The sequence below is a fragment of the Python bivittatus genome, unplaced genomic scaffold, assembly GCF_059951505.1.
Source record: "Python bivittatus isolate LINGU-HERP-01145 unplaced genomic scaffold, Pbiv_v1 ctg000030_np1212, whole genome shotgun sequence".
NCBI lineage: Eukaryota > Metazoa > Chordata > Lepidosauria > Squamata > Pythonidae > Python > Python bivittatus.
In genome coordinates this window covers 841,693-866,317 of record NW_028277031.1, presented here as the reverse complement: position 1 = coordinate 866,317, position 24,625 = coordinate 841,693, and the positions used below count along the sequence as shown (strand labels likewise).

Below are 24,625 nucleotides of genomic sequence, written 5' to 3'. Positions count from 1 at the left end.
TATTGAGAAGATGGAGGTTTCTCTCAAGTTTTTTTTTTTTCCTGCTCAGATAGAGGGAGATTGAGAACTGGGCTCTCAGTAGCTTTTGATATCAGGCATGGTATCTTTCTGGAATGACTGGAAAAGGAGTGGGACTTTGTTTTTGGAAGTGGCTCTGGAAAAGTGATTCCAGAAGATATTGCTGGGGATATTTAGATATGGCGCTTTAAACAGCACTAGTATAGACTGGCCTGGGTGACCACAGAGATTCCTCAGGAGAGGCTCTTTGTATCCATCCAACACCAGGGATGCATCTGACATATGTCTGTGAGAGGACTTATTTTGCAGGAACCTTCTTCCTACCAAGATGAGCAAGCATGGCGCCCATTCTTTTGATTAATTTTCCTTTTAGTTCAGCAGCAACGCCTGTATTATATTAAGTAATAATTGTAGAGCTTTAGGGCTTATTGTAGAAAAGAGGGCTGGTTTTTTTAGAAAGTTGTATATTGACCATCATAGAGCGCCTGATATTGATCTTCTAACCATGTGCTTGTTTGAGCATCTTATCTAGGAAGGGGCTGCTTGTGACCAGCTGTTGACTTCAATATTTGTTGGCTTTGGAAGAGGCCTTTAGCAGCAGGAGGAGGAGCAGAATCTCAAGGAACTATTTCAGAGAACACAATTGTTCTGTCCAGTGAAGTTCATTACAGTAGTTCAATTGCTCCTACTTCAGAAGTTTAATCCATCTTGAAGTTATCACTTGTGAAACATAAGGATTAAGTGGACAAATGTACATTTGCTGCACACTTTGTCCATATTCTCAGATTACAACAACTGAAAATTCTTCAAAATGTAATGCAACTTAGACCTTGGAGGCATCCAAGGGCTCATCTACCTGGCCATGTTGACGTGTTTTCCTCCTGTCTTTAAGATGGAAGGAAACTCTGTCAGCTGGAAAAATACTGCCCTTCTGTCTACCTTTTGCTTCTCTTCAGGACATAAACCAGCGCTCAGAAACTGTAAAAAGGAGAGCGGAGGAGGTGGAAGCCGATGGTTAGGCATCTCAAGACATTTTCCTTTTCGGAGCTGTCTGGTAGCACAAGATTCAGCAGTAACAGCTGGCCTCTGGCTCCCCCCCCACATCACACCATGCAAGGCTCTGGCTCTGGCCTTGCATTCTTAGCGTGTAGGAATCTTCAGGAGGGACGGGAAGGACTGGTGCTTGGCCCGGGTGTAACTTGGGTACAGTCAGCAGTGCATAGGAAGCGTTCCACTGAGCTGAGAGTTAAAAAGGCCACGCATATGAAGTGGAACATGGGTAAAATCACCAGGGAAGCCTATTGGCATAAGAACTGATACCAGAAGAAGGGAAGTCAGAAAAGCTAAAGCACAAAACAAACTTAGGCTTGCAAGGAAAGCAAAAAGCAACAACGTGGCCTTTATTGGCTGTGCTAGTAGTAAAAGGAAGGAAAGGATGGGAGGACAGCAAAAGGGAAGGGCAGAGCTCCTCCCTCCCACTTTTCTTTGGCCCTCTCCCCAAAGGGAAGCTGTTCAGTCTACCTAAGAAGAGCAACAGACCTGGGTCATTGCAGACCAGCGCCCTTGATGTTGATAAGGGGCGGAACTCTGGAACAGATTATTAAGCCATCAGTCTGGGAGCATTTAGCAAAGAATGCATGACCTGGCAGAATTAAGCCATGTCAAACTAACCTGATCTTCATTTTTGATAGGGCAATTGGTTTAGTTGACCAGGGGAATGTGTTGACGCCATGATCAGCAAGGCACTTGTCTCCCCCGAGATTCTAGTGGAGAAAATGACAACATCTGGGCTGCTCTGGGCTGCCATCAGGCGGGTGCAGAGCTGGTTGAACAATCATGCCTAGCAAATGTATGTTGGTGGCTCCACATCAGGATGAAGAGAAATGTTAAGTGATGTATTGCAGGCTCTGTTTTAGACCTTGTGCTGTTCAGCATGTTTAGAAATGATTTGGCTGAGGGGTTAGGAAACACGATTATTGGATTTGCAGATCACACAAAGATTGGGAGAGCTAATAGAAAACACCTTAGAGAATACTGTAGTATCAAGTTTCAGGAGGATCTTGAAAAATTGGAACAATGGGCAAAAACCAGCAAGATGAATTTCATCAGAGTCTTATGTTTGGGTAGGAAAGAACAAAGGCAGGTATAGGGTGGGGGAACCCAAACTGGGTGGCAGTAGATGCAAAAAGGAACACAAGCTGAATATGAGCCAATGTGGTGATGCAGCTGCCAAAAAAAAAAAAAATTCTAGGCCACCACAACAGAAATCTAGTGCCAAGATCAAGAGAAGCCTTTGCTCCTTTCTGTTCTGCATTGGTCAGACCACACACAGAATTCAGGCCTGGGCCATGCATCTTAGGAAGGACACTGACAAACTGGAGCCTGTTCAGAGGAGAGCAACCGAAATAGTAAGGGGTCTGGGGGGAGAAAACCTATGAGGGACACTTGGGGAGATATTGGGCATATTTAGTCAGAAGAAGAGAATATTTTAAGGTGACATAATCAGCCATCTGCAGAGTTGTTCAGAGGTGCTTCGAAAGATGGGGCAAGAAATAGCAGGTCTAAATTGCAAGGACGTGGATTTGGTTGGACATAAAAACAGAACCCTAACTGTAAGTACTGTTCAGCAGTGGCGCAGGCTGCCCAAGGAAGTGGTGGACTCTCCTTGTCTGGAGGGGTGGATGAGGTGGCCATATGTCCATCTTCTACTATGCTGTGGTGGGGGATTCCTGCAGTGGGCAGAGGGTTGGACTAGATGATTCACACAATCCCTTCCAACTCTTGTATTCTGTGATTGTCTGAGCTAGTTAGGAGTCACTTCTGGTGAGACAACCCCTTGGTGCATTCCTTTTGTGACCTGATTTTGAGAACATTTAAGTGATTTGCGTGTCAACTGTTCTTCAAGTGTCTTCTAAATCTGGGGTTTACTTATATAGCCGGTGAAGTGCAGGGGAGGACCTTTGGTGTTGCTCCCTCAGATAGCATATTCTGTCTTACTGTGCTTTGCTTAATACAATTACTTGTCTTATGTCTGTGGCTTTTGGTAGCAGTACGGCACCCATCTTCATTGCCTCCCCTTCTGTACTTGTTCATATTGAGACCAGGTAAAATGTTCCTTATGTGACTTTGGGGCTGGTGACTCTCAGCCATACCTTCCACAGCAAGGGGTTGGTGGAGGGAGAAGAGTCCAGGAAGGTTACCCTGAGGTTTTGGAAGAAGGTTCATTTGAAAGTGTGAAATAAACACAAGTAATGAGAAAGAGGGGCAGAGGAGACCATGCATATTCTCCTCTTAAGTCTTAATCCAGGCCCTCCTGGCAGAAAAGCCTGTTCGGTGCTAAACGGCTTCTGGGGGAACAGCCAGCCATTATGACCATCATCAAGCACTTGCTAAAGGAAAGCTATTCAACACTTCCTCAATGTGTGAGAAGAGCATTTTTGTTTCCATGACCTAAGAAGAAGCTCTGGGTGTTGAACAGTTTCTGGTCCTGTTTAGGCTGGCATGTCAGCAGCTTCTTACTTTGAAAATGTTGCTGTGGCTCACAGCTAGGCTGGTTATATTTATCTTGATGCCACAGCCCGGTATGAAAGGTTGCTCTGGTGGGGCAGGGCATGGGTTTCAGAAGCCTGCAGCAGACCCAGCTGGACCGAGAGAACTTTCTCTCCATTGTCTTAACTGAGGATGGAAGCTCTTTCCGTCTTCGCGTATGCTGCCAATCCATAGAAAACCCTTTTTGTATCTTAATATGGTGCAAACTGCCCCTCTCCAGCCACTATAGTGAGAGAAAATATTGGAAAACCTCAGTCTAATGGAGGCCAGGTGAATTTAAAAACGTACAAAGGCCTTCCTACCCTCTATTTAAGAAAGGAAGCATCACGCCTTGTCGGCAGCAGGTGTTCATAATTATCCAAGTACAGCCACTCTGACGAAAACAACAGTTGGGCCCATTGGGACCTCCAGGCCTTCTGAGCTGGGCCTTAGGTGACCATCCATCCTTGCAGAAGCTTTGATTCCCAGTGTCTTTACCTCCTGGCCCTGGAAGTGCATCATTGGTCCATGACAGTGGAGCTGTACTACAGAGAGTCCCTCTGCAGCTAGATCCTGACACCGCACCCAGTACAGAAATCCAGATTCACCATGCCCCCACTGAACGAGTCGGGCCAGATACTAACTGGAAAGGGCCTTGATGCCCTGGGTGTCCCCTCCATGGGAGCCCTCTTGGTCTTTTAAAACCTGAAAACAAGCAAGTTGTGGAAGCTCAAGTCCCACCTCTGAAATTGCTCCAGGAGCTGTAGAAGGGAGAATGTTGGGCATTAGGTGGTGATTTACCCACAGAATCCTTGTTCTTCCTTCTAGTGATGCCCACAAAATGGGGGACTGCTAAGATGGTGCACCTTCTCTTCTCTTCCGATGCTGTTGGGTGCAGTATGAAGACCCAGCTAAGAAAAGCTGTGAAAGATTCCCAGATGCTCAGCTATTCCCCTACTAGAACTAAACATTTGGAAAACCTTTTCTGAAAGTTTGGAAAAATAAAAGAAATGGATTATGAAGTAGTTCCCTTTCCCCCCCAAATGATTAAGAAAATAAAGAAAAGCATTTCTATATTGTTACCTCACCTTCGTTATCCCAAAATGATTTTAAAAACTCTTGTGTAATAAAAAGCTTTTGTGCAAGCTCACAGTATCAGACCAGTTGCTGTACCCAGAGGACAAAGGATAAAGAAGGTGCTCTGTTTTCAGAAGAAAAGGATGGAGTTGCTCCTCCTTTCACTCAATTTCAAGTCCTCGCCTTCTGTGGCTCTTTGAATTAGGGTGCAGCGAGTGCCCTGGTGCATTTCTGTTTTCCATAATAACCTGACTCTTTGCCTTCCACTGAATCACTCAAAATTACAGTAGTTACTCCCCCCCCCCCGCCCTGAAATGCTCTATTTTGAGAGCTCTCAACCAGCAGTCGAGAAAACTCCAGCTCCAATAGTGGATAAAAATGTCAAAATTGGCAGATGTGCATTACAAGCCAGTAGGCCTGTGTGAATTTTCCTTTCATCCGAAGGAGATTCGGTTGAATCGCTGCTGCTTCAAATTAAATCCTTGCATCAGATCTTACAGCCAATCTGAATTCTCAAATCAGAAGTCTCTGGATTAGTTTGTAGCTGTCTGAAGGCAATTCAGAATTTCAGTGGACTTCCTGGCTGTGTCTAGCTGTGGCTTTGTTCGCACAGCTTTCCTGCCACGGTGGATGAAGCTGAAGGGAGGGTGGCCGGGTGTTGATTGGCATCGCTGGCAACCCTGATCTTGGCGTTGGGTGCTGTGTGTGTCTCGCTCTTCTGCTACAGCTTCTTTAGGCAGATTCACCTGAAAGGAGAGAAAGAACTCCAAATTCTCCTGTAATGCTTTTTTGAATGGGGGTGTGGATTACAGAGGGCCCATCTTTCTGATGCTTGGGGTGGCTGTTTCACGTCTCCCCTTTGCTTCACTTCTCATCAGCATTCCTCTGATTCCGCAGGAAATCTGGCCACAGGAAAGAGCTGCGTTTGGGACCCGGGTGAGCAGCCCGGCCCTTCCTCCGGACACCCTCTGGGCATTGAGTGGGCGGGGCTGTGCTGGCTGATGCAGCGGGCAAGGCACAAAGCGTTGTCAAGAGGGACGTTGCTGTGCAAGAGGGGCTCTCTGGCAGAAGAAATGGCTGATGGCAGTCAATGTGGCGCCTGCCAGATGTTTCCATGCCAAATTGGCCTAAAAGCTTTTGCTGGTAGTTCTGTCAACTCCAGGGGACTCTCCTCCGTTGCTGGTGTCATCTGTTAGGGCTGCTTAAGGAGGTGGTAGCCAAGTCCTGCACTTGGTCGCCTGGTGTCACACCATCAGTCTTGCCTGAACTTGGGAGCTTTTTTTAAAACACACAGAATTGCCCAGTCTGTTCTCAAAAAGTACCAGACGCCACATTTAGCTTTTCTTAAATCACATTCTCCTGCCTTTTCAATGCTGTCGTCTTGTTCTAAAAGTTTGGAGCAAAAGGGAAAAAATGCTCTTTTCTTCCAGGACTAGTAGTTAAAAGTTGGAGGTGCCTGGATGTTAATAAGCAGCTGGGCAGCTCCTGTGTCCTCTTCCACATGGGCAGATAATCGTGTGTGGGAGTAGCCACTTTGATGACCATCAGCTGACATTTTCTGTCTTATGTAGTGGTTTTTGGAAAGAAAGTGGTTTGATGGTGGGCAGAGCTCCTTTAGACGAGCAGGTGCTGCCCCACCGAAGTGGGGAAAGAGGGGAAGAAAAGCCATTGGCAGAGGGCCCCCTTGCCCTCTTTCAGACTCTTCAGTTGATTTCTGGAGAGTAAAAGGGGATGTTCAGCCAATATTAAATCCTCTACCTGGTTGCACAGAGGTTTAGGTGCAAAAAGACAACAGACCGAGAAGGTGAGAGGGAGGGGAAGCTTGAGCTTTTGGGCCTGAGGTCCCCATCGATTTCTCTTGGGGGCTCTTGGATGGCTCATGAGGGCAGGCTCTGCAAAGCCAAAGTGGAGAAACTAGAGTGGTCCAAAGTGAGCAGTGCTGGAAAGGCTTCTGCCATTCCAGAGGGGCAATACTTGGGTGGGTCTGGGGCACTTCCATCCTCTAAGCCAGACAGATTCCAGTCTTTGGCTTCTGTGCATCCCCTCTGACCCTTTTGAAAGCTGCTGCTGACGTCAGCAGCGCGGGGAGCCCGAAGCCAGATCCTCGGCCCACCGCGAGGACAAGCGTGCTGCTTGGCTGGCTTGCAAAGATTCTGCCCGAGGAAGGTGCAGAGCAGTGCAGAGGCTAATCGGGGAGGAGGGTGGATGTGCTTTTATGTCAAGGATGGGAGGCCTCTGACAAACATGGTTCCTGGCGGAGACTGACTTGCATGCTTTAAAAGGGGCTAGAGGTAACCAAAATCAGACCTTTGGTACCACTTCCGCAGAGTGGACTCCCCGGCTTTGAAGGTGGTAGGGTGAAGTGAGCCGCTACAGAGGCAAACCCCTCCATCCATCTGGGTGCCTAGGAAGGATTTTTGGGCCTTGGCTGTTAAAATATGGACTGGAAAGTGCTAAATGTAATTGTTCAGAAATGGATCTGAACCGGTTTAGAGGATTTTATGCTACTCGGAGACGGGGCTTCTTTCTCTGTGGTGGCCTCCTGGTTACTTCTCAGTTAAAGCCATCCGGCTTGTCTTGAGATTGCTTTTATTTTTACCCAGAACAGTCTCCAGTTTTCTTGATCTAAAAATGGTCTTGGTTCTTTTTGTTTTCCAAACAACTTGCGTGTTTTGTCTAAATGTGAAGACAGGTCTGAGAATCAGCTGGTCCTACTATTTTCAAAAGCAAGAGATCAACCCTTGTGATGCGGCTTAGAAGGCAACGTCCTTGAGAGCTTAATTTTAGAGTCTGCAGACTCTTGCATCTCCTTTTGACAGGAGGGTGCTGCTTACACCTTGCCGTGGGTTAACCATGATGCCGTCTGTGTGGTTCCCACAGGGGGGCTCGCCCGGCAAACCCCGGGGCCTCAAGCGGACTTGGGACTGTTTGACGCTAGCCCCGTTCTCTGGCTTGCTCTGCAGGGTGCAGACCAGAGTGCATACTGTGGTTTATTAGCTTTGCCCGCTTGTAACAGGAGACAGCGCTTCCTGTGTCGGCACACCGCAATTTGTGTGTTGTGCAGGCTCTTCCTGGGCTGAATGCAGATTCTCTGCCTTCATCATCAGCCACTTCTTTCCAGACTTCCCCTTCCACCCCACCCTCACCCCCATCTTTGCTTTATTTGCTATTTTGTCTGATGAAAACTTCATCCTATATTGCGATTTGAGGTTTGCTTCATGGGAATTTTTGGGTATTTCTACTTTGTGGCTAAGTTTTCAAAACACAGATGACCTGGTGGGTCAGCAGCAGATGAACAGGGATGACCCGGTCAAGTGGGAGCCTTCAAGAGACCCAGCTTCCTCTGTGCTCAGTGGGAGGTGGCAACTGCCCTCTGAACCTCTGTTCTCGTGACCAAGCTGACACAGGAGTTGAGCTCAGCTCCTCCGAAATTAATCTTCTCTAACACGCGTGCTGACTGATGATGGGGCTTGGATGGCACACTAGCACCCCCCCAAGGAGTGGATGGTGCTGGGTGATTTTTATGGTTTGGTTACCAGCAGACAGTAAGAGGACCTACAGCCATGGCCAGCGAGCCAAGAGCAACTCTTGCTGAGTGCGCAGAGTCAGGCTTAAAATGCAAAGTCAAGAAGACCCCTTGCCGTGCAGGTACCGCATCCGATGCGTTACAGTATTATTTTGCACTTGGGAAATAAGAGGAAGGAAAGGGCCCTCATAAAGTTTTAATTTCAGTTTAATAAATAGATTTAATAATTTAGGAATACAAATCTTCCTTTGTTTTGGGTTCTTGAGCTTCTCTCTCGCTGCGTTTTCCTGTTGCTGGTCGTTTATTTAATCATTTTCTTTTTCGGTCCTGGAACTGCACCCTTGCATTCCACATTGAAAATGGATGGAAACATTGGCCGTCATAGTGGGAGCAGGGGACGGAGTGCCCCGTTTCTCGCCAGGCAGGAAAAGCGCTGGCGGGGAAGCATTACGTTTTTTAAAATGCACATATTTTATTTAATGCTCCAAATGCTTCATAGCATTAGAGAGGTTTAGTGCAACAGATTTATAATTAATGAACGTGCTATTCTCTCCTAGTGCAAATGCACGACTCAAATAAATAAGTAATAATAGTAATGAAACAGACAGTGGTGGGGGGAGAGCATTTCTGCCCCAGGGCCAGTTCCCACGAGAATGAGTGGCGAGAGAAGGGAGGGGGCGAGAGAAGGGAGGGGGCGAGAGAAGGGAGGGGGTTATTTTGCACGGGCACCAAGCTGGTTCCAAAGCCCAGCCCAGCCCTGCCCTGCCCTCCCCTTTGCGGGTCCGGTAGGTGCGCATTTCTTCTTGTTTCAGTCATTCTCTGTCGGCACAGCGCAGTGGGTTGGTCTTCGCTGAGCCTGGGAGCACGCTTACCCTGGTGACCACCCGGGCCATCTGGGACCTGTGCAGGCAGCCCAGCTGCTACAAGAATGGTGACCTCCTGACACTTTTTTCCCCTTGCACATTTGGGGGAAAAAGTCTGTAGTGACCTGATTGGTGTCGGTGTCACCCGGGGCAGAATTGGAGGGGTCTTCCTCTCCTGCTTTCTCCCCTGTTTTGTCCTGCTCCGTGGGTGGCTCCAGAGTAGGAAGACCAGCAAGTAGTGCCTGGGAGAGCCCTGTTTTTGCTGGTCTGCTGAAAGACTTGGTCTCTATGCCTGAAGTGGGACTTTAGCACCCAATCACCCAGAGCCCTTTTGGCTTCAATGAACCCTCCAGACCTCAGGCTGTTGAGGTCTTGCTCTCTGCCCCTTTCTGGGTGTCAGTGCATGTGGGAATGTCTCCACTTCTACAATGGTTCAGTCATGCCAGATCTTTCTATTAGAAGTGGTATTCTCTGTTGGTGATAAAGGCTGGGGGACCATTTTTTGACTGTTTTGATGAAAACTCTCCCAGTCTGTCTCCCTTGATGGCCCCCTTTTGCTAGCTGGAAGTTGCAGTCCAGCAGTCCTGGCCACTTGGGGCCGGTGGGGGGGTCAGCACCAGCTCCGAAATCTTCAAGGGGAGGAAGGTTTGTGCTGCTTTTAGCCGACGGGAAGAGTTCTGAACTTATACCTGGGAGAGAGCAGCCACTCGTGCACCCCTGGAGCATCTGCACTGGTGGGTTCTACCTGAAGGAGGTGATCCTGGAGACGCTGGGTGCCGTAGTGATATCTTTTCCAGGGTTACAGCCTGTGCTGGTCTTTGACCATAATAAAGATTTGATGATGTGGGTTACAGCCTGATAGTTTCTGGACACACAACAACTTGGTCTTGCAGGGATTCAGCTTCACCGGTTCCCTGCCTGATGGGAGGAGCCAGAAAGCTGTTCCTAAGTGGCAGGTGGGATGTGGGTTCCCAGGGTTTGGTTCTCTTTCAGCCCTGTGCTGTTTCTCTGCAGAGCATTGTTTCCAAGAATGCCCTGCAGTTCCGAGGGAGCTCACAACACGATGCGCAGGAGTTTCTGCTTTGGCTTCTGGACAGAGTCCACGAAGATCTCCACAATTTAGTGAAGAACAACGATGGAAGACCTCCTTTGAAGGTGAAATATTCTGTTTTGGAAGCCATTTGCTCTTGGCTTGGCTGTAAAGGAGCCACGTGGAGAGAAAGATGTGACTCCAGAGGATGAATCCAACCAGTGGCCTTGCACTGATTATCTTGGGTAGTGTGTGCTGTGCGTTCCTGCTTAGCTGTCCTGCTGTGATCACAAAAGGTCTTTGAACAAAATGGGGTTATTGGGAGGCAGACCTTCGATTTTATGTTATTTTACGTTACCAAATGTTATTCTTGTGAACTTTCAGAAACTATTTGTTTTCAGATTGCCCCTGGCGCTTACATTACTGAATACCTGACAGTGCCCACACTTACCTGCCTTACCGAATTACATTTTTTTCAGCCACCATTGGAAGAAGATGTGCTGATTGAGGGAACCATCTTTCCAGTAAACAGCACTTTTGTTCAGGAACTCTTTCAAGCTCAGTACAGGTAAGATGCCCTCCTATCTTCTGCTCACCTTGCTTCACCCTGAACTCTGAAAAAAGAGCATCCTCAGATAAAGTAGGGTTGTTTCTTGGGCTGAGCTGTCTGGCCTGGTCTGTCTGCAGTGGGACCTGTGAGCTAGATGGCTGCTGTTCAGGTCTTGGCTTTCCTGAGCATCCTCTTAGGTCTGATGCTTAGCAACAGAAGCTGAGGGGTAGATGTGCTGGCTCAACCTGTCAGTGCATCTAACATGATGTGTTGCTCCTATGTAGAAAAGGATGCTTCTGCATGATCGGAGAACTTCAGTACGAAGGCCAGCTTGGACCTTTCTCTCTCATTTTTTTAATGATTAGATCTACTTAGTCTTTTGGTTTGGTGTTTACTTCCCTTCTGCTGTCAGAGATTAATCTAACTTTTGGCCACAGGTAGTGGTGGGAACTGGGAGGACTACCCTGCTGGCCTAGGGGTTCTTATCACCAGAGGGCTCCCACTTATCACCTCCCTGGGTAAGGGGATACTGTACTGTGTCAAAAAGAGGGCTTTTCCTGTTTCTAGGTCGTCCTTAACATGTCCTCATTGCCAGAAGCAGAGCAATACTTTCGATCCATTCCTCTGCATTTCTCTGCCGATCCCACTGCCTCACACACGGTAGGTCTGGAGGACAAAGATTTGTTCACAGTACTAACAGGTGGTTAGTAAAACAGGGAGTGAGCCCGGCATGAGAAGCTCTGTGGGACTAATGGGATAGAGCTGGTGGTCTTCAGAGAGATGGACCCATTCTTCTCTGCACCAGGCCTGTGTGGGAGGGAGCCCCTCAGCAGTCTGCTTGGGTCTCTGCAGGCCGCTGTACGTCACCGTGGTCTATCGAGGAAAGTGTTCCCACTGCATGCGCATTGGAGTGGCTGTACCTTTGTCTGGAACGGTGGCCCAGCTGAGGGAAGCTGTGGCCAGAGAAACCAAAATACCTGCCAAACAGGTAGGTGGAGGGGCTCTGGATATTTGGGTGGTTCTCCCAACAAGGCTGCTCTTCCCCTTTCCATCGAGCCTTCCATTGATAAGGCTGCCTCTGTTCCATTCCCACCTGCCTGGGACCCCCTGACAGTCTATGTAGGAAGCCAGCTGTGAGCACTTTTCAGGAGGCTACTGGCAAGCCGCTACTTTAGTTGACAGAAGCCCAAGGAGAGCAGAACCCACGTTCAGGCAAAGTTGATACTGGGCCTCCATAGGAAAGGAATGGAAATTGAGGCTGCCATGTTCATAATGCCTTTACAGCAACATCTGGAGCTGGAGGGTGAAGGATTCTGGATACATCCAAGATATGGCCATGGCCACCAACTCAAGTGGTTTAATTATGGGATGAGACAAATTCTTTGAAGAGGCAGCAGTTCTCCACAGCCATCTCCACAACTGGGGGGGGCAGTAGTGCGCAAGGCTGGGCTGGTTTTGGTTTTTCTTGAAACGCTGGTTGGCCACTAGAGAAGGGCGAAGGCATTTGATCAGGCAGATCTAATCAGGTTGCTCTAGCGCTGAGTCTTGGTGCCTCTAGTTAAAGGAACGTAGGTGCTTGGAGGTCCTCTGCTTGAGCCCTGCTGTCCGCCTTTGCTCTGAGCTTCTTTTGCATGTGCTGCTTGGCCTGGGCCATGCTGCAAGAGAGACATTGCTGTCCTCTGGGCTTCCCCAGATTGTGCTCACTGAGATGTATTACGATGGCTTCCATCGCTCTTTCTCTGACTCGGATGACCTTGACACGGTGCAAGAGAGTGACTGCATCTTTGCCTTTGAGACCCCAGAGATCTTCTGGCCAGAGGGAATCCTAAGCCAGAGAGGTACGCTGACCTGCAGGATCTGTCTGGCACCTGCCGGGCAAGGATTGCTGTGGCTGGGAGGGCCAGGTGGAAGTCCTCTGGCTTTGGTCTGTCGTGCTGGCCTTTGACCTTCTGACTTCTGTGCCACTTTTTTTTCCGGAGAAGTCTGTGGGCATTAGGAAGCAAAGAGAGCCTTGGCCTTATGCTTCTGCCCAGTTCCCTTAGGCTTTTTTCCAGATTTGGGAACGGAGCTGCTTTTGTGATGGGACATTTTCTGCTTTGGGCGTTCTGTGCTGTAACCTCCTCTTTGCTCTCTTCCAGGAATCCATGTCAATAGTAATCTGAATCACTTGAAATATGCCATCGATCACCCCAAGTCATCCGCTTATCCCCAGGCGAGGCTAGAGAGCTGCAGTCCCAGGTCAACGGCGGCAGCTGCTGCCACGAGTGATAAGATTGTGCTGTTGGTGTGTAACAGAGCCTGTAGTGGACAGCAGGGAAGGAGGTGAGCGCAGCCTGGAGGCTCTCCCTCCGTTCATGGGACGGGCTCTGATCTCTGCAGGAGCTGTTTCCGGCTGTCTGCTCTTTACTTTGGTGTGAATCTGTCTGAGATGGCATGGGGCCTGGTTACTTGAGAGACAGCCTCTCTCCCATAGTATCTGGCAGGGTTGGCGCACTCCGGGTTCTTCGATTCAACAAGGCCACCTATCAGACCCCGGAAGTGTGCCTTCTCTCTCGCAGCGCCTGCCCTCTGGAATGAGGTTCCCCCGAGATGCGAACGTGCTGGTGTTTCAAAGGGCCCCGAAGACCTGGATCTTCATCCAGGCCGCTGGCAAGGGAGAGCGAGACCCCTTTTTCTTCTTTTCCTTTGTCCCCATCTGGCTTTATCATTTCTGCCATCTTTATCCTTTTTCCCCTCCCTTCTTTTTAAATGTTTTTAACAATTTATAAACTGCCCAGAGTCGCTGGGAGCTGGGCTGCTTATAAAGATGATGACGACGACGATATTGAGTCCTCCGTTAGTAGAGAATCATGTTTTTATACTTGTGCTGAAACGCTCAGCAGTGGGTAAGCCTTCATCCTGAAAGGCAGAATCCAGATTCTAGACTGTCTTGGCAGGCTAGAATGTGGGGGCAGATCAGATTCTCTGGAGGAGGACAGAAGGACCTGCATTTAGTACTGAAACCAGATGGAAGGCCACTAAAAAAGTTAATACATTGTCAGTGGCATTGATAGAAGGCTCAGAATGGGTCAGGCCACGTAGGGAGTTGCATGTCCTGCCCCGGCTGACGCTTTCAAAAAGTACATTGACAGACCAGCGCATACTCAGAAGAGTTTAACCAGGGTGCCCCCGTTGCTCTGGCCATACTTAACCAGAGCCCTCGTTTAGCCCCGGAAATAAATCACTGGCGTCTCTTCTTGGTGGATTCCCTGAACTCACGAGGCAGCCAGTTAGACGTCTGGAGTGCCAGCCTGGAGAAGCCCCAGGCACGAGGGATCCACCGCGGCGGATGCACCTTTCGTGTCAAAGAGGTCGCTCTGGCACGGACTGGGGGAAAGCCGGAGGGAAGAGACTTCTGGGGGGTGGGGGGCACTGCTTTCCATTGCTAAAAGTGCTTTATAAAAATGCATTAGTATCATAACATAACCACATGAGTCTCACTGTAAGAATCGTTTTAGATTCTTGTTCTGGGAATCTAATGCCTATAGTTAAAAAACGTAGTCACACATTCTTAGATGAGCTGAAATCAGAATGGTAATAGTTTTCATTTCTTCCCTTAAAATCCAAAGCTATATATTGAGTTAAATCACTTTACAAGTAAATCAGTAAATGTATTAAGTTTTGCATTTATTTAAGTGTAACATTTAAACCACATTAATACCCATGTTTTGTTTTGGAGGGACCTGGCTGAATATTCAAATATTGTAGGGCAGTTGATATAGTTAATAAAATTATAAACTTTGGTACTTTGTGGGCCAAATATCTTGAAGATACTAAAGTGCAATCCCAGAAATAAGTGCCATTGAACTCGGAATTAATTAATTTTATACTCCCTGTAGGATTATGTTTTAAATTGGCTTGCAGTAAGCTTGAGGTGTCTGATTTCACATGCACACACAAGCTGCATCACTGGGAGCCAAATTGCTGGGTGGGGTCTGCCATCTTATGCTCTCTTTTCAGGTTTGGCCAGCCCTTCGTGCTGCATCTGGAGAAGACCATCCCTTGGGACCTTCTGCAGAAGGAGATCTTGGAGAAGATGCAGTATTTTCTGCGCTCCTCAGCGTGCATTCAGGTACCGAGCATCCTCCCTTTTGGCCGTGTGCTTGGAACAAGGAGGAAGAGCTGGCCTCGTGGCCATTAACCCAAGGCAACGAACGTGATGCTTATGTTTTTAGTCCCGCCCTTCCTCCCATCTTCCTTCCTCCTTCCTTCCCTCCCTCCCTCCCTCCCTCCCTTCTTTTTTTGACAACTCAGGACAGCGTACATACCTAATGCTTCTACCTCCTATTTTCCCAGCAACAACCGTGATAAGTTGTGCCGTTCCAAAATGCAAAAGAATAAAAAATCCATGATACAGTGTTGGGTGGAGATTGCATATCAATTATAAAAAGCAAGAGGATGGGGCAGCTGAGCTGTTCCTAAGATTTTTGTCCTTCTTGCTCCATATGGGAGTCCTGTAGAGGCCCCCTCCGCAAAGGAAAGAAGCTTTATTATGTAGACAAAGTTGCAAGACATTTGAAGGTGTGTATTTTCTTTGGGGCCTCTGGATTCAACACTCTGTTTGGCCCCTGGATCCAAGTAACTTTGGTGAATACGCCCAAAGGTTACCTGGTTTTGTCTCTTACGAAAACGTGTATCCTTCTCTATCCATCCTCTGAGAAGCCTGGGGCTCTCCCCATTCCTCCTCTTCGATGCAGGTGTGTCCGTTCAGCTTGCGAGTGGTCAGCGCTGTGGGCATAACATACCTCTTACCTCAGGAAGAGCGGCCTCTCTGCCACTTGATGGTGGAACGGTGAGCAGGACTTCTCCCTACAAATGGAACAGAGCTCTTTTGCCTTGGGGCCTCCTCCCAGCCCTCTTCTGCCAAGGCCTCCTTTTTGCCAGGGCCGCCTCCTCCGGTTGGAGCTGCGTAGAACAGCTCTCGTGGCTGCAAAAGGGGTGCTGCTGAGAGGCCATGCTTCTGGCACCCCTGCCTTTGGAGGAGCGGGGTCTCTGGGGCAGCAACAGCACAGAGGCCCAGCCCCTTCTCCAAAGGGCATCTGCTCTCCTCCCTCTAGTTCTGCGAGGACGGCACCACCCGTTGGCCGGGCTTTCTGTGGGGCCCTGCGTGAAGGCCGGGAGTGAACGGCCGAGCACTGTGCCTGGCTGGGCAATGGCTTCTGGGATCCTGATGGTGTTTGGGGGGCTCTTTGGCTGCAGGGCGTAACCCTTTGATTCTGTGGTGTTCCATTTGCAGAGCCCTGAAGTCCTGTGGGACAGGCGGAGTCCCCCACGTGAAGCTGGTGGTCGAATGGGACAAGGAGACGAAAGACTAGTAAGGACCTGGTTTGCGGTGGGCTTGCCGCAGACCATGATGGAGGTGCCTGTGGAGCCCCTGGTGCTGTTCTGGAGGGCTTCCCCTGCTGCTGGCAGGGGCTGTGTGGCGTGCGTGGGGGGGTCGGTCCAGCCTTCCAGCTGACACTCAGAGGAGTTGTAGAGCCTTCTCGGCCCGCAAGCAAGTCCATGAACCCAGGAGGTGTGCCCTTTCGGTGGTGGCCCCTGCCCTTTGGAACAGTCTCCCCCCACCCCACCCCACCCGCGATATATGGTTGGCCCCAATCCTGTGGGGCTTTCGAGAGGCAGCTAAGGCCTGGCTCTTTCCCAGGCCCAGGACGAGCAGAGCCACCCATTGCAGCATACTGTATTCGGTCCTGACTGCCGTTGAATCGCTTTGCTCTGGTGGTGTGGGTTATTTTTCTTCCTTGCTTTTGTATTTCTGCTTAATGGTTTGGTGTGCTGCCCAGAGTCCTGTTGTTTCGCTTGGGTGGCCTTGTAAGTAAACGGGGAGCACGAAAATGCCCTCTTTCCATGTCGTAGCTTGTTCATCAGTACAGAGGAGGAGTACGTCCCGGACGCCGAGAGTGTCCGCCAGCAGAGGGCGCTGCACCAGCAGCCTCAGTCCTGCACCTTAGCCCAGTGTTTCCAGCTCTACACCAAAGAGGAGCAGGTCAGTGGCCTCGGCGTGCTCCTGCGGCTGCTGGCGCCGTGGGTCATTCGTCTCCCTGGCCGTAAGGAGACAGCGACTCGCTCTCCGTTGGAAATTAGGGTGTACGATCCCTGCCCCAAAGCTTTTTTGGGCAGGTCTCACTCTCTTCTCAGCTTCATCTGATGTTGCTAAGGGAGATAAAAGTGAACTCAGGGCCTTACAGACTGGCTGAAGTGGCAGAAGAGGGCCGGGAGGAGCACCAGGTGTTTCTTACTCCGACTGGGTCCCAAGGAGCAGATCTCCTCCGAAGGGCCAGGAGAAACCGGGCAGGGCTGCAGGAGGAGCTGGGGCCGCTCTCTGGCCCCTAACGTTCTCCACTGGCTCTGCCTTGCTTTGAGGGAAAAGGCCTTGTGGGGAAGGGCTCACCTCGTGCTCTGACCGCCTTGACTCATGCCTCTAGCTGGCCCCCGACGATGCCTGGCGCTGCCCCCACTGCAAGCAGCTGCAGCAAGGAAGCATCAGCCTGAGCCTCTGGACCTTGCCCGATGTGCTGATCGTTCACTTGAAGCGCTTCCGACAGGTGAAGGGAGGCCGCCCTCGGCTGCTCTGCGGCCAGGAGCTGGTCTGGGAGTTCCCCGGGTCTGCCTCCAGCGCAGGGCTTGCTTTGCTGGTGACGGCCGCCCTCTCTCCCTCTCCACCCAGGAAGGAGACAGGCGGATGAAGCTTCAGAACATGGTCCGGTTTCCTCTGACTGGCCTTGACATGACCCCTCATGTGGTCAAGCGAAGCCAGAGCAGCTGGAGCCTTCCCTCCCACTGGTCCCCGTGGAGGCGTCCCTACGGCCTCGGAAGAGATCCAGGAGATTTCGTCTACGACTTGTATGCGGTGTGCAACCACCATGGCACCATGCAGGGGGGGCACTACACAGGTGACTGAACCGCACCCTCTTGGCGTGATGTGCATCTCTTCTCCTGGGATGGCCTCTAGATTGCGATGGCCTGCCCCCTCCCCCCCACGGCCAGATCAGTGCTAGGATCTCTTTGATCCCAGCAGAGCCTTCAGGTGGCCTTCAGACTGGGGGGTTTCCAGAGGACAAAGCACGGTGCTCCTTGGCTCGGGCGAGCTCCTTTCTCCCTCCCTTCTTTGGGGAAGCAAGCTGGCAGACCTTGTTGGCCCAGTCTCTGGAGCCCCGGCCTGTCCCTGACACGGCCGCTCTCTCACAGCCTACTGCAAGAACTCCATTGATGGCCTCTGGTACTGCTTCGATGACAGCGACGTGCAACAGCTGCCGGAGAATGAGGTGTGCAAGCCAACCGCCTACATCCTCTTCTACCAGAGGCGGACGGCCGTTCCTTCCTGGTCGGCCAACAGTTCTGTGGCAGGTGAGGCAGGGGCTGCCGCCGCCGCTTTTCCTGGCCTTCCTTGCAGGCGGGGACTCGTGACAGCACCTGCAATGTCTCGGCCAGGGACCCTTCGCTCTCCCGCTCACCCCCTCTGCCTCACCCGGCCACTCAGAGGGGGCCCTGCGGAAAGATCTGGGCCATCTGCCGCTTGAGTCAGCAGCGGATGGTCTTGTCAGGGCCCCATGCTGACTCCCGAGACAGGCTTGCCCCTCTTGCCCTGTCCCTAGCCTGACCTGCACGGCCCCTTTTCGTGGCAGGTTCCACCAGCTCTTCCTTGTGCGAACACTGGGTGAGTCGGCTTCCAGGCAGCAAACAGCCCAGCGTTGCTTCTGCGGCTTCCTCCAGGCGCACCTCGTTGGCCTCCCTCTCGGAATCAGTGGAGCTGATGGGGGAGCGGAGCGAGGACGACGGTGTGTATGCTGGCGGTGAGGTCTTGGGGGCTGGCTTCTTTCCCCGCACTGGGGGCGAGGTCCCTTCCACTCCTGCAGCTCAGCCCTCCCCGAGGGAACCGTGCTGGCCTTGGGGCTCCAGGAGGATGGGGATGGCGCACGGCTTCCTGCTTAGGAGAGGCCAAGGCCACGCGGGTGACGTCTCTGCCTTTGTGCTTTGCAGGAGGGTTTTCGACCCGGCCCTTTGTGCGGAGCGTTCAGCGCCAGAACCTGTCTTCCAGATCCTCGGTGACCAGCCCTTTGGCTGCGAGCGAAAATGGAATCCGCCCTTCGTGGTCCCTGTCAGCCAAGCTGCAGATGCGCTCCAACTCGGCTTCTCCCGTTCACGGCTCCTCTGCCACTCTGGAGAGAATTGGAGAGACGGGGGATGACCGAGTTGCCACCTCCTGCTTTGGCAGCCGGCGGAGTCTCTCCGGCAGCCACCTGGAGCCTGGGGAGGGGGAAGGCCGCCACCGCGGCCAGCAAGACTCTCGGACAGTTGGCAGGGCCCCTCTGGCAGTTATGGAAGGCGTCCTCAGAGACGAAGCCCCAGCGTGGAAATCAGGCTCCTCCAGCAAGACGGGCACGCAGACAGACAGAAGCGAATCCGCTCTGGACCCCTTTGACAACAACAATCAAATAGCCTTCGTTGACCAGAGCGATTCTGTGGAGAGCTCTCCTATCAAGGACAGTCAGAGCTTTGGTTGGTTGGCCAAGCCGGATGGCAGCAGCCCCCCCCAGGCCCTGCCCCCCCAGGACAGCTCAGGGCCGGGTAGTGGCTTGAAGTCAGGGCGGGCGGTCTTGTCCAGCCAGGATTCCCTGACGTCTCACCGGTCGGTTGCTTCCCCCCCTCCCTCTAAGGGTTTGCCGAAGGGGCCCCGTTCCCGGAGCAAGCTGGACTCCTGCCGGGCCAGTGGGCGCCCCAGCTCTCCCGCCTCCAGGCCGGGCAGGAAGGAAACAGGCTCGAAGGGCCCCGAGGCCACTTCTGCTGCCTCTGCCCAGCAGAAGCACCGGTCGGTTTCCTCACCTTCTTCCTCTGCAGCAGCTAGAAGGAGCTCCTCAGGGTGCTCTGTGCGGGGGCACCCGCCCTCTGGCAAAAGCCGGACTTCGGACCGCAACCTTGGTAGGGAGGGCTCCAAGCTGAGCATGGGCTCGGAGAAGACGGGTGTCGCTGCCAGCTCGCGAACAAACTCCCCTCGGCTAAGCCAGGCACGCGGGGAGGGCAAGGCGCCTGAGAGCAAGCACGTGCGCAGCACCTCCCTGGCCAGCCTCCGTTCACCCAGCACTGGCCCCCGTTCCAGCCTGAAGAGGGACAGCAAGTCGGAGGAGAAAGGCTTGTCCTTCTTCAAATCTGCCCTCCGCCAGAAGGAGACCCGGCGGTCGGCTGACCTGGGCAAGACCACCCTGCTGGCGAAGAAGGTGGGGGGTGGCTCCACCAAGGCTGCTGGGAAAACCCTCTCCGAGGAGAAGCTCCCAGACAAGGCCGCCATCCCTGACGCCAGCGCAGCCGCCAAAGACCCCTTGCTGCCAGGCAAGCGCTCCCTGCTGACTGCTTGCAAATCACCGTCTTCACAGCTGGAGGGCAGCCCCAAGTCCCCTGGCGGGGGCAGGCTAACCACCAACAAGGCTTTGCACAGGGTCCCCCCTGGGGTGCCCTCCTCCACCCGCACATCTTCCACGTCTCCGTGATCCGCTGCTGCTCGGCCGCTGCTCAGCTGCCCCGGGGGGGTTGGCTTCCTTCTTCGCTTTCCGTGGATGAGGAGAGCCTCCCTGCTCAGGGCCTTCTGGTTCTGCCCTCGTACCAAATAGCCACCGGCAGCTGCAGGGCTGCCGAAGGACCCTGCTGCTGCTCTCCTGCAGCCTGTCCAGAGAGGCCTCCCAAGTGTGCGGCTGCTGGCCGGGTCCTCTCGCCAGGCGTGCTCTCCTGGGGCCTCTCCTGGGCAGGTGGTAGCCCAGCTCTGTGAGCTGAGGAGGCGCACAGAGGGAGCCCGGGATGCCAGGCGGTCCCTTGGTTCTGCCGTACTACCCTCCCACTTCAGCCCCCCGTGTTGCAAGCTTCTCCGAGGGCAATATCTCAGCGCTCACATTATTTCTCAGGTAAATGCTCAGCCAGAACTAGGAGGAACCGAAGACTCTGAGAAAGGTGCCTTCTCTCTCTCTTGAGGGATGTTCGCGTTCTTTTTGTTCTGAGAGGTTTCTGTTGGGGTGTGTGTTGTTGTTTTTATAGCCTGTCCTGTCTGGGGCCGCCTCCGTTCGGATGGTTCCCTGTCCTTCGGGCCAAGGGAGGGAGGGACTGGTCGCAGCTTGGAAGTGAGGAGCCGTGGGCAGGAAGGGGACGGTTCAAGAGGAGGGGGCTGTGAGGGTGGCAGTGGAAGGCAGGTTTCTGTGCTGGCCCTGGGCACTTGGTACAGTTCCATCCCCTTCAAGGGATGGTGGCTGGCAGTGCTGCTGGTGGGAGGAGCGCTCTGGTTTGTGGATCCGACTGGAACAAGGGTCCTCATGTTCTCACTCATTCTCCTGTGGGTGGCTTTTCAGTGCAGGCCTCCTCTTGCCCCAGCACTGTCTGGAATCAGGAATGCGTCTTCTGCCCCATGTTCTTCCTCCTCCCTTCCCTGGCAGTCCTGGGTGCTTTGAGCTCCTGAAACCCACCTCATTCTTTCTTGCTCCGCTATTCCCAAACGGTCTCCGTGTCTGGTGGCTTGGGTGCGGACGTGCAGAAAGGAAGGATGTCTTAGATCCTCTGTGAATTCTGCATGGCAGTGTGCTTCTTCCCCAGGCAAAGAGGCTGCAGCAACTGCATTTTTCTTGCTATCCCTGCTTTGGAGGTTTCCTCCAAATGAACCAAGCCCCTCTGTGGTTGATTCTCTTTTTGCTGCTCTCTTCTGTGTGCGGCTCAGGGGGCTTGATCTTTGCCCTGCGGGCAGCTCCAGAAAGGGGCTGTTGACTTGTGTTTCGTGCCCCCTCCTCAGTCTTGGGCTAGATCTCTGTAAGCAAGGGTGCCTCTGTTAATGGGTCACTTACTTGCTGCACACCCTTGGAAAGGGACTGGGGGCTCCCTTCACGCGTTGTAGGAACTTTCAGGAACTCATCTCTCCCACTTTGCAGGGTTTGACCCCTTTCTTTGCAATCATCTTTCCCAGCTGTAGCATTGGGATGAAATTCCCAGAGTTCCTAGCCCCCATGCCACGGCTTCCTGTAAGCCATGATCATGTCGCATTTGGGAAGCACCAGGTTGGAGAAATCTGCTTCTGTTGAAATGAGGATGAACAAAGATGCTTCAGTTTGAGGAAGAACAGCTGGTTCCCAGGTGGTGGTGAAGGATTGTAGGCTGGCCTCTGTCCACGTGAAGCACAACGGGAAGTGCTTATTTTCTGTAGCTGGGTTCATGGAGGTACACCAAGGAGGAGGAGAGCCAGTGGGTGCAGGAGTCCGTTTGACCCTTGAGGGGTGCCTCTCTTAGTGTCTGTCCCCCACTCAAACTGACATTTTTGTGGAGTAACACTAGTTCGCCCAGAACAGTCTTCTGAAGCTCTGTGTGGCTGGTCTTTGGACCCCGGGCCTGGATCCTCTTATGATGGGGACTTGCTGTTGGTTCTCCCTTGTCCCATGGATCTCATTTGATTGAGAAAAGACCCAACTGTTCTTGAGATCCTCAGCTGCCAACTTGTCATTTAGGGCTTGTTGGACATTTCTTTGAATAAGTTGGCCTGAGAGTCAAGGTGTTGATTATTGGAATATCATATCTAAGGAAGCTTCTACACTTCTTGGGGTTGAGTGGGGTGGGGTGGGGATTGGTAGTAACTAATTCTAGCATCCTTCAAAGAGGATGGGAACTGCACTCATCCTCAACTGGCATATTTCTTCCTTGTGTGGTCACATTTCCAATGCAGAAGAGTCCAGTTCCTCATCCCAGAAGGCTTTCTGTGCTTTGGGATTAGATTATTAGGTTTGTGTTAATTGTACCTTCAAGGAACTGTTCAGAAGAGGTACCTTGAACACTTCATATTACTTGTCCTCGACACACCAAATGGAGCGCGACTACGGCAAGCCTTGCTTTAAGTCTTTCAAGCATAAATAAGGCTCAGATCAGTTCAGAGAAGTGTTGAGACAGGAAACCTCCATGTTCTAGGCGTATGTGACTTAATTCTGCAGACAGTTCTTTGCTTGGCAATCACATCTGGAATGTTGAGCATGGCCAGTTACTTTCCCCCTAAATACTGAAGTTAAATTTGCATGGCACTGCCCAGCTCTTCCCTATGCATGCCCATATTAAGTATGCACACAGCTCTTGCAAGCTACAATAGAACACACTATGGCAAGGATAGGCAGCCTGTTTTCCTCCAGAAGTTTTTGAGTTGCAACTCCCAGCATCCCTCACCATGGGCTGTGCCACCTCAGGATGGTGGGGGTACCATCTGGAGGCTGTAGCTCAGGTAACCTGGGCTGGGCTGCAAGAATTTGGGATGGAGTCCAACCTACACTGGATGCGTCTGAGGGACCAGAAGCCTTTGCTCCTTGCCTTGGTAGGCACCCAAAATAGCTTCCTTCGTGTGATCCTTGGTTTACTTCTGTGGATATAAAACTTAGCTGTGGAGTACTTAAAAGAAGGCAGGCAGTTTCTCTCATTGTAGGCTATATTTTTGTTCCTAAGCAAGAACAATCTATGCAGCTTTTACCCCAGTGATGGCGAACCTTTTGGGCTCGGCGGGTCAAAAATTCAGAAAATGCCTAACTTGACTCTGCTGGCATGTCAGCGCCCCCCTGCCCCGAACAAAAGGGAAATAATTCTTTACATACTCATTTATTTTAAAAAAAATACAGTCCAATCATGTGTGGTGCTATGCATTATATAAAGAAACGTCAAATGATTACAAAAATGAAATACAAGTAAAACAAATTCAATTTCTTTGGTAACTCAAACAGAATAGTTGTCAGGTGTTGGTGGTGTCGCAGGTTCGCCGTCACTGCCCCAGACCCATCCTGACCCGCTTTTTGGTGAGTTGTCGGCCCCTGGCAGGCTCTGCAATGGGGATCCCCCTCCCTTCCCCACAGCCCAGCAAGGCAGAGCTTTGTCCTGGACGAAGGGGAGCTGGCTGCTCCGCCGAGGCCTGCAAAGCTGGTTCGGGAGGGGCCCTTCCGAATGGCCCCAGGCAGGCCCGGTGGGCCCCGCTGCCTAGGACAGGGCTCCTCTGACTTGCTCAGTGCCTTCCGCGTAGCCATTCCGGAAACCCCTCTGCTCGGGGTCAGAAGGCGTTTTTGCTTGGAAATTCCAGTTGAAACCATGTTTGTGGGAAAGCCTTTTTCTCTTTGCTCATTTCCCTGTTAATCTGTTGATGGGTCCAACGTAACTGCACAAGCAACTGAAATTTAGTTTTAATCTTTGGTGAGACGACACGAGGTTTTTGTCTTCCTTGAGGGAAAGACGCTAAGCTGCATTTGACAAAATGAAAGAGGAGAACGGAGTTTGCAACACATGGAAGCCGTGGAAATTCCTTGAGTAACCTGGAAGGCATTTCTGAGTCCGGTTGGCCCTGGTAGCATTTTACTTCACCCGAGCCGGCCGCCCCGTCTCCGGAAGGGGCGCTCCAGAGAATCCGCCCCCGCGAGCCAAACGCGATGCTCAGACCCGATTCAACCGAGGCGAACTGAGTTCCGTGTGAGAGCTGCATCTTCCCTCTCCTTCCCCGCTGCTGACTTTGATACCGTGATCAGAGTTTCTGTCTTTTTTTTTTAATCTCTACAATCCCCTGGGAAGGAGACCGTGTCTCCTTCCCAGAGGGGGTTTTAACTTATTTCAGAGCAAGTGCATGAGAGTGTGTTGATGCCTTTTATTTATTTGTATGCACTTTTAATATGCAGAATTTATATTTTTATGTTTTGAAAATAATTTCCTTTCCAAAAGAAGAGTTTGGATACAAGGGATTGGATGATTAACAGTGAAAAATGTAATAATAGTACAATAAATTTACAGTGTACAAGGCCTGTATGAGGAGATGAGTTTTTCTTCAAATTTCATGGGTCTGCCCCCCCCCCCATTGAAAAGTAATGGTAAAACCTCCCTCAAGTGGAGCTTGAATTTTGGTCGCAGCACGGATGCGTCTGCGTCATGTTCTTGGCAATCATGCGGAGACGATTTGTCACTGCTTCCTCCTGTGGCGGATCTCAACTCCCTGGTCTGAAATCGCCAAGCCACAGAAT

The 24,625-nt window shown here is 51.5% G+C and overlaps 1 protein-coding gene across 1 annotated transcript in view; it reads left to right on the top strand.

The window, feature by feature from the left end:
- The window catches only part of USP31 (ubiquitin specific peptidase 31), a 32,880-nt gene extending 8,471 nt beyond the window's left edge, over positions 1 to 24,409 (top strand). Inside the window, exons 2-16 of the mRNA XM_088151973.1 lie at positions 10,027 to 10,167; positions 10,522 to 10,610; positions 11,160 to 11,252; positions 11,445 to 11,580; positions 12,286 to 12,430; positions 12,731 to 12,914; positions 14,592 to 14,703; positions 15,329 to 15,423; positions 15,868 to 15,945; positions 16,488 to 16,617; positions 17,057 to 17,176; positions 17,299 to 17,524; positions 17,820 to 17,978; positions 18,257 to 18,409; positions 18,612 to 24,409. Coding sequence (XP_088008099.1) covers positions 10,027 to 10,167; positions 10,522 to 10,610; positions 11,160 to 11,252; positions 11,445 to 11,580; positions 12,286 to 12,430; positions 12,731 to 12,914; positions 14,592 to 14,703; positions 15,329 to 15,423; positions 15,868 to 15,945; positions 16,488 to 16,617; positions 17,057 to 17,176; positions 17,299 to 17,524; positions 17,820 to 17,978; positions 18,257 to 18,409; positions 18,612 to 20,116 — 3,366 coding nt within the window. The 3' untranslated portion in view covers positions 20,117 to 24,409. The remainder of the gene's footprint in view (positions 1 to 10,026; positions 10,168 to 10,521; positions 10,611 to 11,159; positions 11,253 to 11,444; positions 11,581 to 12,285; positions 12,431 to 12,730; positions 12,915 to 14,591; positions 14,704 to 15,328; positions 15,424 to 15,867; positions 15,946 to 16,487; positions 16,618 to 17,056; positions 17,177 to 17,298; positions 17,525 to 17,819; positions 17,979 to 18,256; positions 18,410 to 18,611) is intronic.
- The last annotated feature ends 216 nt before the right edge of the window (positions 24,410 to 24,625 follow it).